Genomic DNA, 14,775 nt, shown 5'->3' with positions numbered 1-14,775 from the left:
AAATGTCTTTAAAGCCCCCCACCTTCCCCCCAGTCTTGGATTACAAAAAAAAAAAAAAAATAAAAGAATAGTTACTTTTCCGAGGTCTTTGATATTTCCTTTCCTGGCAGAGTCATCTGATGTGAGAAATACCTTTTGAAAATAAATGGTGGAGCTTGAAGTGCACTCAGATCCATTACTTGCTGGACATTCCATCGGATCTCAGTTTTGATTTGAAAAAAAAAAAAAAAGCCGCTTGACTTCACAATTTAGTTTTAGGTATCTCAATATGGAGCTTGATCTCATTGAGAAGCATCTTGGGAAGTGACAATGTAAACGTCCTGTCCACCCCTCCACACAGAGGGCTCAAGTCAAAGGAGAAAGCGGTCCTACCTAGTGACTCTATTATTCAAGGAAAGGGGGTAATTTCATTCCGGGGTCAGAAACCAAGTTCACAATTCGAATATAACACACCACAAGGTTGATGCTACTGCATGGAAGTTACTCTGCATCTTTAACACAGCTGTCACCACGTGTTTATATAGCTACGATGCTACTTCCTAATGTCAAAATATCAATGCTGCTACTGTTATAACAAGGTAATTATTTTTGCATTTGGCCCCTTTTGTCTGAATGGCACTCACTGAGCTGTGCTTTTATTTCTCACTGGTCAGGATTTTCGGTATGTTTAGATAATTTAGGATTCGACGCTAAAAATACTGATTTTACTTGTGCTTGAAACCTAGGTGGGTTAGTGGTGGGACTTGACAACAGAGAAACTCCCAGGCTCTTGCTACAAATCTTCCTACCAAAATCTTCCCACCCAACCATTCTGAGCCTGGGAATAGAAATTTAAGTACGCATCTATACGCAAACAACGCCAAAACACAGGGCTCCTTTTAAGAATATTTGCACAAAAGTTTATGGGATAGATATATGGAGCACATATCAGGCAAGGGGCAACATGAGATAAAGGCAACTATTTCTGTCACCAACTCAGATATAGAAAGAGCAGAAGATACCCAATGGTCCATTTACCACTGATTCTCTTACTAAGTAATCATCAGTGCTTCTTTAGGTAGAGGCACATGGAATAATTGTGGGATAGTCAGTGTCTAAGTAGCAAACCCAGTGACTCCCAGAAAGCAGGCCCTCAATGAAAGTTCGTGGGCAGTAAAGGCAGGGCTGGCTTCATTGCCCTGCAACCTGTGTAGGCTCACGGGGTCCCACACAGAAGGGCCCCGCACTTGGTATAATACTCTGCTGTTTCTGTCTCACATGTTTAACAGGTTTTGAACAAGGCCCCCCACGTCGTATTTTTGTACCAAGCCCCAGAAATTATGTAGCCAGCCCTAGGTGAAGGTGACAATGCATGCTGATGGTAAAGATACATCAAAAGAATAGCAAAAAGTTTACAGTTACATCTGGAAACCCATGGCTTCACATTACACTACTTTTAAATTTGTATTTTTAATGTTACTGTTTCCACCAATGATACCTCCTTATGAGCCAAAGCATGAAAGTGGAGGTCATTTACTCTCAGATGAGTTTATGGTCACATGAATATGGCACTTAATCAATTGTCAGTGGCTTAAAAAGCATCCAATTGACATACGGCAAACATTACTTGAATCTGGGGAGAAAGAGAGAGATTTTTTTCTTTTCTTTTTTTGGCGGGTGAAGAAAATGGAGTTTCTGTTCTCTTGTCAGCAATATATCAGCCAGTGCCATGAAGTAAATCCATACGTTACCAGCAGAAGTCAAAGCTCGTAAGAAAGGAACTAAGTAAAGGTGTTTTCGATATGAAGAAAACATTTTCTAGGTATTTCACATTCTGCATTCTGCACTAAGAAAATATTCTTTGTAAGCTATATATCACCACTAATAACTTTTAATACCCCAAGCTACTCTTGACTGAAAATGAGAACAAAATTCCAATAAGCAGCAAATTTCCCAATATCATACAAAAATACTTTCTAACAAAGATTTCTCAACCTAAAAATATAAATACGTAAGCTGGGTTGCAGGGTGAAAACACTTTAACCTTGGGCCTCCATAGAATAAACCACGCATGCATACTACTTTCGACACGTATCAGTTTCGAAAATGATAGGAAGAGTAACACTGTAAATGCTTTGTGAAAGTCACAGTGGCCCAAATATAAGCAAACACATCCATTTGTACACATATTTAACATGAATACATCTTAATTGAAATTCTCCTTTGAATGTACTGCTTCCAATATACCCTGAAACAACAGCCTACCATATGCAATGTTAAGCAAAGTGTCAATATTCAAGTAAGAAGACAACAAACAGATTTGTTGCATAAAATATGTAAATATTATTAACAGAAAGTGCCATACGATAGCTCATGTTTGGATGGTTTCTGATCACCTAGCTTTTCTGCCGCCTCAGTCTCTTAGCCAAGACCCTCATCAACAGGTATGGTACGCATGTGCTGTGCTGAGACAGGGCTCCGGAGCAGGCATCTGTGGTGCTGCCCTAAGGAGACAGCAGACCCACCTGCTTTGATTTGCCTCAAACTTAGCAGGACAATTTATTTTTACCATATTCTTGCCTACCTCTTATTTCCGCTATCTGCATTTCTTGCAGCAAGCATCTTTCAAGTAAAATTGCCATTTGAATGATAACGTCAAAAATACCAAAAGATCAGTAATCAGCAATCATGTCAAAGCAGCGATGCTTGAAATTTCTACTGTGAGTAAAAAAGCTAATGATAAAAATTCAAGGTGAGGAAAAAAAAGGAGGAAAATTATAAAATCTAACCATGAAAAGCACTTGCCAAAGCAGCATTTATTTTGTTTTTCAAAAAAAAAAGTTTCATTTTTCATAGGGATAAAAATTTAGCTATAGTGTGTGTGAGAGAGAGAGAAAGAGAAAGAGAGAAAGAGAAAGAGACACAGAGAGAGAGCTAATTGAAGATAGAATAATTTTTGGACTTGCAGTCTTCCAAGTAGTACCCCTAAATAATTTCTAAGTTGAACTGATTTTAATGGAACATTAGCCCAGAAATACCCCCAAAGAAACAGACGATTAAATTAAGGTTTTTTGAACTGAAGAAAAAAAAAATTGCCTTGCTTCCTATGCCATTTGTTTATTCTGGCTTATCAATGACTCAAGATAAAAAAGCAGATATGCTGATTAATCAAGTCTTATCGATCAGTAACATAAGTCAATATTTCATACAAATGTCTATAGAACAATTTCTCCCAATCAAAAATTTATAAATCAATTTAAATTCCTGGTAATTACATTTATTTGCTCTACAACAATAAATGTGGTACTTTATAAAAGTAGTATAAGATATTTGTACTCGAGAATATATTGATCAAAGGCAAAACAGCAAACATTTCTATTAACCAAGGTTCTGAGAACAAACTGTAAAATACAAAACATAAAAGCCTGCAATTGTTTCAAATATACCTAGCAATTCTGCTGATTTCAGACCATTAAAACTGATTACTTAATTAGGCAATCATTCAAGGCATCTAAACACTCACAGACAAAAATAGGGAGTCATTAGCATAGCCGTCTTCACCTTGAGATGAAAATTCCAAAAAAATGTTGCAGGCCCGTAAACTTTCAGGATCTGTCCCCATGCATAAACTGAACAAAATACTAAAATCCAAAAGCTAACCACCAAATCTCAGGGAAAAAAGGAATTTACCTATAATGATAACACTTATATGTCTTTTCAGGTGGCAAATACTTTAAACTGTCTTAGAAATGTCAAGTTATAATACAGATAGTCTCTACCAAATCCTGGAGGCACTACTTTCCTCCCCTCTGGTCATACTCTTATACTATCTATAAGGAATTAATAAAATATCTGCTCTCTTGTATGTATATCAGAAGTAACTGCCTACAAAAAGGTTTTCAAATTTCCTGCCTGACATGAATAAAAACAACAAAGAGGTTTTCTATTTATAGGGGGAAAAAAAACCAAAAACCAGTTACTGGACCCTCAGTCACTGGAGTCTTCAACCAAAGGAAAAAAAAAAAAAAAAATCTCTGTTTTCACTCAGAAGGTACCAGAGATAATTTTAAGAATATCACTGATTCTGTACAGTCAGGAGAAAGAAAAATATTCTGTTTTCAAAAAAAGAAAAAAAAATGGTTCCTGAAACAATTCCAAAGAGACTCTATAAACTATCTTTTTAGGAGAAGAGAAAAAGCAAGTCAACTCACAAACACAGCTTCCAAACAGAAGTCTTACCCTCTTCCAGGAAAACAACAATGAGACTTTATTACCCTGCTATGATTCTTTCATTTCGGACATGATTAATTAGCAAGTATTACACTTCCCCAAACTCCCACCACACTCTTCGAGGTCTCTGAGCCTAGTTGTTGATAGACCCAAATGAAAAACCAAGTGGCCCACAGCAGTGTAAGACAAGTATCCAAAAACTATTTCAAGGAAGGAAAACTTCTCTCATATCTTTGCCTCCCACAATGAAGCAGGCTGCGTTTAACTGCTTTCACACACAAAAAATAATAATAATAAAATAATAATAATAATAATAATAATAATAAAATAAAAAAATAAATAAACATTTAATTGGTCATTTTCTTAACAGTACCTTTCAAAATCTGAATAATGCATGCAACATATTCAGTACTCAAGAATACATGGCCTGGTTGATGTGTTACCTACCTCTATTTTTAGGCTGAAATTCCAAAAGACTTGAGTGAGTCCATGCAGTTTACACTGATAACCACCAACATGCACAACTAATAAACAATAAAGATGATGTGAGCAAGCACGTTCTGGGAAATGGGTTTCATAGAAAAAAAAATCTTTCTTTCCCAAAGAAAAGCGGATATGTCACCCATATAATGATGATAGGAAACAGCAATAAAGGACGAAAAGAGAAGATGAAAGGAAGAGGGCAAGTCTAAAATTTGAATGAATGACAACTCCGATTCTCTGCATATTGTTGCAAAACCCCCTCTCCGAATAATTTTCCCTTTAAAACAATCTGTTTTCAAACCGTCCCTGTGGACCAAGAAGCCAGCTATAAACATGTAACAACTATCAGTTTATGAAGGCTAGGCTTTCCCCTTCAACCTTTCAACTCTCATGTCCAAAAAAACTTCACACATAGTACAGTACTAACAAACAGATCTTGTTGGTTCCAGGAATCTTTTTTTTTTTTTTTTAAATCTATTCTGGTCATAATATCCTTGCTTTTTTTTCAGTTGTATTAAATTTAGGATCAAAAACATCAAAGCAGCTTCCACCTCGGACCTAACTTTTAGAGAATCAACGTGACAAGGCAGTCCCTGATAGATGTTTCTCTTGATAAACGACTTGTTCAAAAGAGACATTGTAGCTTTCATTTCCTGACCACAACACACTTTTAATTTGCAACAGCAGAGCTGGCAAAGTGTGAGCACTTGCCCCTTCCCAGCCTTTTAGGTTTGGAGCTCTGGTTCCTTTAGGCCACACACTGGAGACCAACAAAATCCAAAAATAATCAGAGTAACAGAATTACAAAATAGGAACCACTAATGCACTTTATACATATACACAAGGATCTACTTTATAGGCAGACACAGAGATAGATATAAACTTTTGCTCCTCAGAATTCTGGTATGTGATAAGGCTCCTGCACGACCATCATTTGCACAGCGAGCATTTAAACGCAGAGAAATAAATGATGTGACTATTATTTAATAGTAAGCAGGGACAGGGGAGGGGGGCAATTTACACACTTAAATCTGCTGTTAAATGTCGTGAATTACATGATTGCCTACCCCAACGTGTTTTTTACATATTACTGCAATGATTATTATTACTACTACCCAGAAATCACCTTTAAGTATCAATACGGTGAACAGTCAAACCATCCAATTTCTGCTTTCAGCACATTGTCCGAGCTCCGATTTAAAATTTATAAATGTAATATCCTCCTCATCACAGGCAGCAGCCCAATCTGCTCTGAATATATATTACAGCTTTAACATCACAGAGGGAAATCGCCCATCTGGCAATCCCATTCGCTCCAACAGCTCCGGGGGAAAAAAAGCTGTGCTCTCTCCTCCTTAAAACATTTCTCAGGGCAAATTATGTGCATCTAAAATAAACAGTCTTCTTATTGATCGCTTCAAAGTCAACAAGTTCCAAATGCAAAATTCAAATCCTTTCTATAGTGTGAGAGCAGTGTGTGTTTAGCTCAATAGTCACCAGAGTCCAACCAGAAGTGCATGTCGCGCAACGGCTCTTGCAGTGCCTTTCCTTGCATTCACATTTGCGTTATGAGAGAGCAGTAACCACGGCCACATTATAGACCCCTGGCAGCTTGGCCCCACTGCTATTTCTTTCTTTCATATTCTCCCTTTCCTTCTCTGTCTTTGCAGGGTGAATGCATGGTGGTGGGATAAATGTAACCAAAAAAAAAAAAAAAAAAAAAGAAAGAAAAAAGAAAAAAAAGAAAAGAAAACACACACACACAAACAACAACAAAAACCAACCCAGTGTAAAGTGGACATATCCTGTGGCTACGCAAAATACTTTTAACATCTTTCTGCTGTTGTTGTTCTCTATTCGTCTTAATTGAATATCACAAAGTGTACACACAGCACAGTCACAAGAGCTATTGAAAACCCCCTCTCACTCCATTTATCTGACCTTTCTTTCCTTTTTTGTCTTTTCTTTCTTTCTTTCTTTTTTTTTGTGAAGAAAGAGGAAAGAGCGATTTCAAACAAAGTCAATTTCAGTGCTTGATTATTTAATTCTGTCACAGGTTAAAAGTAAAAAGCGCTGACAGGCAGACAAGTGAATGGCAAGGAAAAAGAAACTAATACTGTTTCAGGCATTAAGGACTTAAAGCAATCAAAAAATATATACTTTTTATTTTTATGTAAAAGATACCCCTTCACTCACTCACCCAAAAAAACCACACTCAGAAGAACTGATTACTCCACAAAGTGTAATCATCCAGAGAGCAGATAGTCAAATTGCATTAATAGGTTGAGAAAAAATTTTTCATCCAGCTCTGTGTGTGTGTGTGTGTGTGTGTGTGTGTGTGTGTATATATATATATATATATATATATATATATATACTTTCATTAGTAAGCAGTCTTTCCCCACACTCCAGCCCTCTCCCCTCTCCACCCAGCCTCCTCCCAAAAAAAACCCACACTGAGTTTAACTAATTTACATACCATTTGACTTCAGCGGTTATATAGTGTATTACTAGTAACACGTAACTTTGAGATTACTGCTAAAACCGGTAAAAGTGGACTCCAGTAATCTATTAATCAAAACTGATATATAAACAAGTGATAGCAAAAGCAAACAAGCATTTTGACAGATTAAAATATGCATATATATATATATATTATATATTAGAGGAATTATACATGATAAGCATCTGCTTCCCAAGGAGCGTCTTCAACGGTTTTTATCATGCTATTTAATTTGTCTTTCCTATTTAGATGCAAAGGAAGTAAATTCCAAAACTGACGTACCATAAACACTGGTGCTACTGATCATTTCTTGCTGGCAGCACAAAAAGCTGAATTGGATTTCTCACAAGCAGGAATTCCAAAGGTTGCTTTTCATTAAAGCCACTTTTCCTCTCAGCTATCAAATGTCACTGCCTTGAAACGTGGGCCCTTTCGTCAGGTATTCATTTAACCTACATGCATATAATTAAGGGGGAAAGCAACATCAACAAAAAGGGGATCTCAGATCACAGGAGAAGAAAGAAAGGAAAAAAAGCACATGACCAGGAATGCAAGTCCATGTCAATTTCACTCACTCCCATTGAAACTAACAAGAGCTCCGGGGAGGACGGTAATAGGATCAGTGGATTGTATATACCATTAAATTATACATCTTTCTCTCCCGTTCCTTGCCAACAATACGCCCACCACGCTGTACCCCCTCCAAGATGATGTGCTTACATTTTTCTGCAACCGATCTTCTGACATTCTCACGTTCCCCCAGCCACGAGACTGTAATTTAACCTCAACTTTTTGTGTGAGCAAGATTCTTATTTACACTTCTTATTTACTTAGAAGTTAGTTCCCGAAGAAAGTCTAGCCCCACCCTATGGCTCCGCTTTCTTATTTTTTTTTTTTTTTTATTTTTGAAGTAAAAAGATAGTAATAAGTAAGCCCAATATAGCGGAAAACGAGATTCTTGCTATCGCGAACTCTTAATCCAATACTATTGTTACAATGATTAAGCAGCAAAAATATGCATTATAATGTTTCAGGGCTACTTTGTACAGAGAAATTAGACAGCAGGTTGGCGTACAGAATAGAAGCGAGTGCAAATCAAATTTAATGCTTACGGCACAACTCGGAGATCTCTTTTTATTAGGGGTCTTGCATGTATTTATATTCTTTAAAAATAAAACAAACAAAAACAAAAACAAAATTTAAGCCGATGGTGGAAAACTACGAAGCTCCTCTTACCTGAACGCGCGGAGCAAAAACCCGATAGGTTAGCGTAGCATCGATCCGATGTGTTTGCTGATGAATGGAGGCTAGGGTTAAGTGAAGGTGCCTATGATTTGAAATCATTCCAAGTTTTTGAAGGGAAGACGGACTGCAGCCTCTGCCATGTTGGAATTTCAAACCCAAAACAGCTGCTTGGAAGGAGCCAGCATGCCAGAGGCTGGGCGCAGGCGCAGAGCGCCGCCGAGCCAAATTCAAATCACTTTCACACTAAGAGCCAAAGATCAGTTTTCAAAGGAGAGAGGGAGAAAGAGACGGAGGCTGCCGAGAGGGAGAGAAGACGGGAGGCAGTGGCGAGAGGCGGGCAGTGGAGAGAGACGGGCAGCGGGAGGACCGGGAGGGAGAGGGAGAGGCGCACGGAGCCCGCGGAGCTGGAGGGGGAGAAAGGGAGGCGGGAGGCGAGCGGGCGAGCGAGCGAGAGACGCGCCAGAGATTCATGGGCAGGGAGGGCTCAATGGCCGCGCCGCGCTGGCCGGCCAGCCGCTCGGGTCATGTTACACGGCCGGGGCCGCGGCGGCCGCCCAGCCTCGCCGACGCGCTCACGCGGCCCGGAGGGGGCCCCGAGGTCATGATTACGCGCGCGGGGACCCGGAGCTCTCCCTGCCCGCAGACCCGGGCGGCCCAAGCTGGGGAAAGGGGAGCGGTGCCCGGGGGTGGGGGTGGGGGTGGGGTGGCAGGCGGGGACGTGGGGAAGGGGCCTTTCTTTCCCACGCGTGACCGACCGGCCCTTGCGCGCCCCAGCCAGCCTGGGAGGGCCCGGGACCCGGCTGCGCGGCTCTGGCGCCCGCGGGCCCCTCCCTGCCCGCTCCCGGCCCTCCCGACAGCTGCGGCGGGTCCACCCTTCCCCACCCGGCCACGACTCCGCGCGCAGGACAAGATCTGGCCCGGGGAGCCGGGACCTCACCCGCACTCTCCCCTGGGCCGCCAACACCAGCCAGAAAATGACTTCATCTGCCAAGAAGAGGCAACTTCGGGGGGGGATATCCGAATTAAGCCAGTTCCCCTCCCCCGCCTCCTTGTGAATAAATAAAATCCTAAGTGTCTAGGTGTGCGGTCCACTCTGGCGCTCCCTGGCTCCCCTCCCTACCTCCCCCAGGCGGCTCGGGCAGGGGAAGGCAGCGCCTGGGGGCCCCCGGTGCGGGCGGCTGGTGCGCCAGCATAGACGTTAGCCTCTTGCTTTCCCAACCCCCTTCTAGGGAGCAAGCTGGGGACCCGGGAGTGGGAAGAGAGTAGGGGCTTTGTGGTGCTGGGAGCTGAGGAAGAATGAAATGTGCAGTTGAGTGTGTTGCTCGCATCCCAGGGAGCAATGCAGTGCTGATTGTCTGTTGCTGAGATAGCCTTTTGTTCGGAACATAAGGTTTAAGAAACACACACACGTTTTCTGGGGTCTCTTGTTAGATGTAAATGTGCTGCATCCAGACGCTTACTATGCAGTGTAAGCTCAGTTGGTTTACTAATCACCCCGCCCCACCCCCAAACAACCAGGATCATTTGAATGGGAACCTCATTCAGATTTCTAGGCTGCGAGTATTGCCTTCAACCTATTTCATTCTAGACTAGCCAACCATCCAACTGAGATAATAAAGCAAACAATAACATTTGATCATGATGTCTACGAGATAATGTGCCCGGCAAAGTTCTTTAGGAATTGTAATGAGAAAGTGAGTGAGTGAGGTAATAATTTCTGTTCGTTTTCATTAAATATGACTTTAATAGATAAATGGTAAGTTTATACTTTGGCCTGGTGGACATCCAGTCCGCTCCATTTCAAGTAAGCTAAGAATGAAAGAGGCAAATTACATATTCGACCAGGAACCCATGAGGCTGAAAATGTTACCTTTGAAGGAAGGTTGGAAACGGAAACATACTTGTTTAGGACTGACCCTCCTCATAACCGGTGTTCACATTTCCCCCTGCTTCTCTGCTACAGATTTAATAGACTAAGTAGCAGCTCTCCAGATGATGAAATGCAGCCTTTAAAAGATACCACACTTATACTTTGAAATTAATTTCATTCTCCTTTTGTGACTTTCTTACCTGTGAATGGAGAGCCATTGAATGGATGCATTTAGCTAACACAATGAGAAAGAAAAATTATTTTAGTTAAATCTAGGCAGATGACAGAATCTAAAAGACAAAAAGAAGTGATTCAAGATCTTACCAAATATTTCTAAAGAATGAGATTTCTATTTGGAATGGGTTTGACCTTTCTGTGCATTTTTTTTAAACCGGGTTTCAAAATAAAACAGAAGAACTTTATTCTGATGTAACAGAGAACACTGAAGCCCCTTTAGTTATATTTTACAAGATAGCTTTGAAAACGATATTAGGAAAAGTTGCCCATTGGATTTCACCACAAAGAAATAAGTGTAGAAGAATAGCTATGGGTCACTGTTGGATTGAGTACAGATGAATTAAAAAATAACAACTGTGAAGAACTTAAAATTCCAGTTATTGCCCATTTGGAGAATGACGAGAAGTCCGCTGGACACAGAGCAGATGCTCTGTACAATTCAAGCAAAACTGCTCAGTCCCTATTTGTTAAAAAAAAAAAAAAAAAAAAGTTCCAAGCTCATCAGACTTTAACACTAAATTCCTTGTCCTGGATTTACAGTCCCTTATGTAAACTGAAATACCAAATAAAGAATATATGCTGCAATATCCACTGAGTAAAAAAAAAAAAAAAAAAAAAATCATGATCAAGTTAAAGCAATTCATTTTCAATATCTGAAAAACAGAATAAGCCCTGCTTTTAAAAAGGGGCAAGAGAAAGTGTGGTTGGCAGTTTATTCATCGATAAGTACTACTTTTTTCAATGCCTTTGTATATTCATTTGAAATACAGATTATAAAATTCATCATTCAACATACAAATGAATATAATTAACTTTGGAAGCAAAGAAAAGGAAACTATTCCAAAGAGCAGTGCATGTATTTACACAGCATTTCAAAATTGTCCAAAAGTACATATACTCTGGGGAAAAAATATTTACGTAATAGAATATACATTATGGGATTTGCATGACTAATAAGATTCACAATGGAGTTTGTCACTGTACTATTTCTAGCTTTTTTTTTTTTTTTTAAGATATGGATAAAGCTTTTCTCCAGTTATTTTTTTTTTTTTTTTGCAAAGGAAGATGAAACTTGACTTTGTTTTTCAAAACGATGCATTCTTTGTAAACCTAGCACAATGTTTATGGGTTTTGTTGTTGGAAAATGATCTTTAATGACGTGGTATGATGAACATTTTAATGGTCACCATATTTTATCCACATTTGTTTTTAAATTTCTTCTTCAAAAGAAATGTTTCTGGTTGTAACTGATATCCATCTCTAGAATGTACTTTATGAAGCTTTTCTTGTGACAACATGAGAAATAAGAAATTGAGTGTCTGAAGAAAGTGGATTGGCTAGTCAAGAAAATCGTTAACTCAGTGAAAAGCCTTTGGGACCAACTTTTTTTCCCCACTGCATTAAGCCCATTGCTTGTTTCTTTTTTCATTTTAATTTCTTTTTAATATAGAGAGAATACATATAATGAATTTCTAATAGACAGTGTATACTGACTTGAGCTTTTTAAGTAAGCCAAAGAAAAATAAGCATCACTATTTTTTTCCCTTCAAGAAAAGTGTGTGTGTGTGTGTGTGTGTGTGTGTGTGTGTGTGTGCGCGCGCGCGCATGTGCGTGTTCCTCTTAAGCTAATTCAGGGAGGAAAGATTCTTCTACTTTTCCATTCTTATTCTCAATACGCAATAAGCAACAACAATCACAGTGGAGGGTAAGAAAATAAGCAAGGTGATATTGAATACAATTCTGCAGATGACCATACTCTGGCGTGCCTGGACTGAGGATAATTTGACCCAGGTAGGTCGCAGAGATGTGTACCTATGTGACAGAAGAAAAAAAAGAGAAGGAAAATATGAGGGTAGACAGAGCATAGCAAAGATAAGAAGATGAGGGTGACAAGATGTTTTAAAGAGAAAAACAAGTTTGGGTGGCTATAATGTTGAGCTTTTCATGAAATGCTAAACACAGTTCAATTTAATTTATACATTCTGCTTGTTAGCTTCAAATTCAATTATTAACTATTTTAATAAAACATTAAACAACTAATATCTTCTTCCAAACGATCCTGTTTCCAAAACATTCCATGACTTGGTAGCTGTTTATCAGCCCTGCACATTGTTTTTCCTATCGCTCACAAAATCTAAAGTAGATCTTATCAATGCAAATTACTGCTATAATAAATTTTTATGCTTGCATAAAATTGCAGTTTATTTAAGGATCTTCATTTGTGCTTCAGTTCAACTAAGAATACTAAAACATCCTTATGGCCCTTCCTACCCCCCAAAAAACTAGTGACGACCTTGACCTCATTTTAGTAAAATTACTCAATTTATTAGATTTACACTTGAATACAGGTAGAGTGGCCCATATATCTCCTTGGTGGCCTAACCCTGCAAGAAAAGAGACAACAGGAAAATCCTGTGAGGGATTCACGTGAGATGTTTTCTTGGTTATACAAAAGTGTTTTCTTCTAATCGCTTGAGGATTGCACATTTCCATTCACTATTTTTTAGTGTTTATTTATTTTTGAGAGAGAGATAGACAGAATCAAGCAGGGGAGGGGCAGAGAGAGGGAGACACACAATCCAAAGCAGGCTCCAGGCTCCGAGCTGTCAGCAAAGAGCCCGACAGTGACGCAGGGCTCAAACCCACGCGCAAACCGTGACATCACGACCTGAGTCAAAGTTAGACGCTTAACCGAGCCACCCAGACACCCCATCATTCACTCTTAGAATGGTGGTAGTGTTCATTATTTGTTGCACCCTCTGCCTGATTCTGTATGATTCTCAAGTTCATTTAGAAAGTACATATAGGGGGCACCTGGGTGGCTCAGTGGGTTATGCATCCAACTCTTGGTTGCAGCTCAGGTCATGATCTCAAGGGTTCATGTTCTCTGCACTGACAGTGTGCAGCCTGCTTGGGATTCTTTCTCTCTTCCATTCTCTCTGCCTCCCTCTGTCTCTGCCTCTCTCTCTCTCTCTCTCTCTCTCTCTAAAATAAATAAAAACAGAAAGTACATATAGTTCTGAACACGTACTGTGGTTAAAAGTATTGTACTAAAAATTGCAGAAAATTTAAAGAAAACTGACATTAACGTTTCATGGATAAAGTCATATAAATATAGTTCAAAGTGAATAAGTGACTCATAAAGGGGTCTGTCTAGAAGATACGGGTTCTCTGATGAGGGAGAGGACCACTTTCCTGGCCTCTGTAGTCTCAGTCTTTAAGCTTCAGTACAACAAACTGCTTGTAGTCTGCACCCTGCATTTGTCGTGTTATCTGTTCCCTCTGTGCCTTGCTTTCCATTGTTCGCTCCGGTTTCCCTTCTCTTCTGTGGGGAACTTACCTCTCCTCTAAGAAGGCTTCCTAACCTTTGAGAGAGGGGCAGGGGCTGGGGGCGTCTCTTCAGCAGCTTTTCCCTGGGTCCTCCTCAGACTCCATCTTTCTCTCTCTCTCTCTCTCTCTCTCTCTCTCTCCCTTAAGGTCTTATTTAAAGTATCTTTCTGTTTGACCTCTCTGTTAGATTGTAAAGCTCCCTGAAGGCAAGCAGTCATTGTAACTTCCAGCTTTGGTTTTGTTTCTTTGTGTCCCTGCCCCCACGGTGCTCAAAATGGTGACAATCCTGAATAAATGTTTATTGAAGAAACTAATGAGTTGAGGGGTAGAGGAAGTAGGTATGCCCAAAGGCGGTGATGAAAGAAATCATGAAAGCCTTTGCAAAAGAAAACAGCATTTAATCTAGTTGGGTGGAACCTTTGCTCTACACAGGCACAGAAGGGGAGATGGGAAAAAAATGAGAATTGGGGAGACATTGTGGAGAAACTTCATTCGGTCCCTGGGTGAGAGGTTTGCATTTCAGTAGGTAGGCAACAGGGAGCTCTGGAAGGTTTTTAAGCAAGAGATTTATGTGGTCCGAGACCTGCTTTACGCAGATACAGCTAATAGAACTGGAAACGGGGAGCCCGGCTGGGGAGTGATTGCAATGGTCTATCATTTTCTGGTCCCTCAAACTGTCAATCCTTCTTGTAGGGTTTGGTGATATGCTTCCTTGCCTTTTTTATAGATGGGTTATTTGTATTGATTGCTCAATACAGCACGTTCATTTTGTAATATTACAAAATGTCAGTGTGTTTAAAGGCATTCATTTAATGTCAAAGATATAAAAAGGGACAATACATTGGAATCGAGTGGGTTTTTTTTTCCCCTTCCGTCTGAGCATGGTCTTTCTACAGTC

General features: G+C 39.9%; 1 protein-coding gene across 2 annotated transcripts in view; it reads right to left on the bottom strand.

Annotated features, from left to right (window-relative positions):
• Positions 1-9,020, bottom strand: part of FIGN (fidgetin, microtubule severing factor) — a 131,057-nt gene extending 122,037 nt beyond the window's left edge. The window contains exons 1-2 of one of the 2 annotated variants that reach the window (XM_060621193.3): positions 8,432-9,020; positions 7,478-7,647 (exon numbers count right to left, since the gene is read on the bottom strand). In XM_060621193.3, the coding sequence (XP_060477176.1) occupies positions 7,478-7,502 (25 nt within the window). In that variant the 5' untranslated portion in view covers positions 7,503-7,647; positions 8,432-9,020. The remainder of the gene's footprint in view (positions 1-7,477; positions 7,648-8,431) is intronic. The other variant, XM_060621196.3, reaches the window with a different exon arrangement.
• Between the last annotated feature and the right edge of the window lie 5,755 nt (positions 9,021-14,775).

The sequence above is a fragment of the Panthera onca genome, chromosome C1 (genome assembly GCF_046562875.1).
Source record: "Panthera onca isolate mPanOnc1 chromosome C1, mPanOnc1 haplotype 2, whole genome shotgun sequence".
Lineage (NCBI taxonomy): Eukaryota > Metazoa > Chordata > Mammalia > Carnivora > Felidae > Panthera > Panthera onca.
The sequence above is the reverse complement of the archived record's forward strand: the minus strand, read 5'-3'. Positions and strand labels throughout refer to the sequence as shown.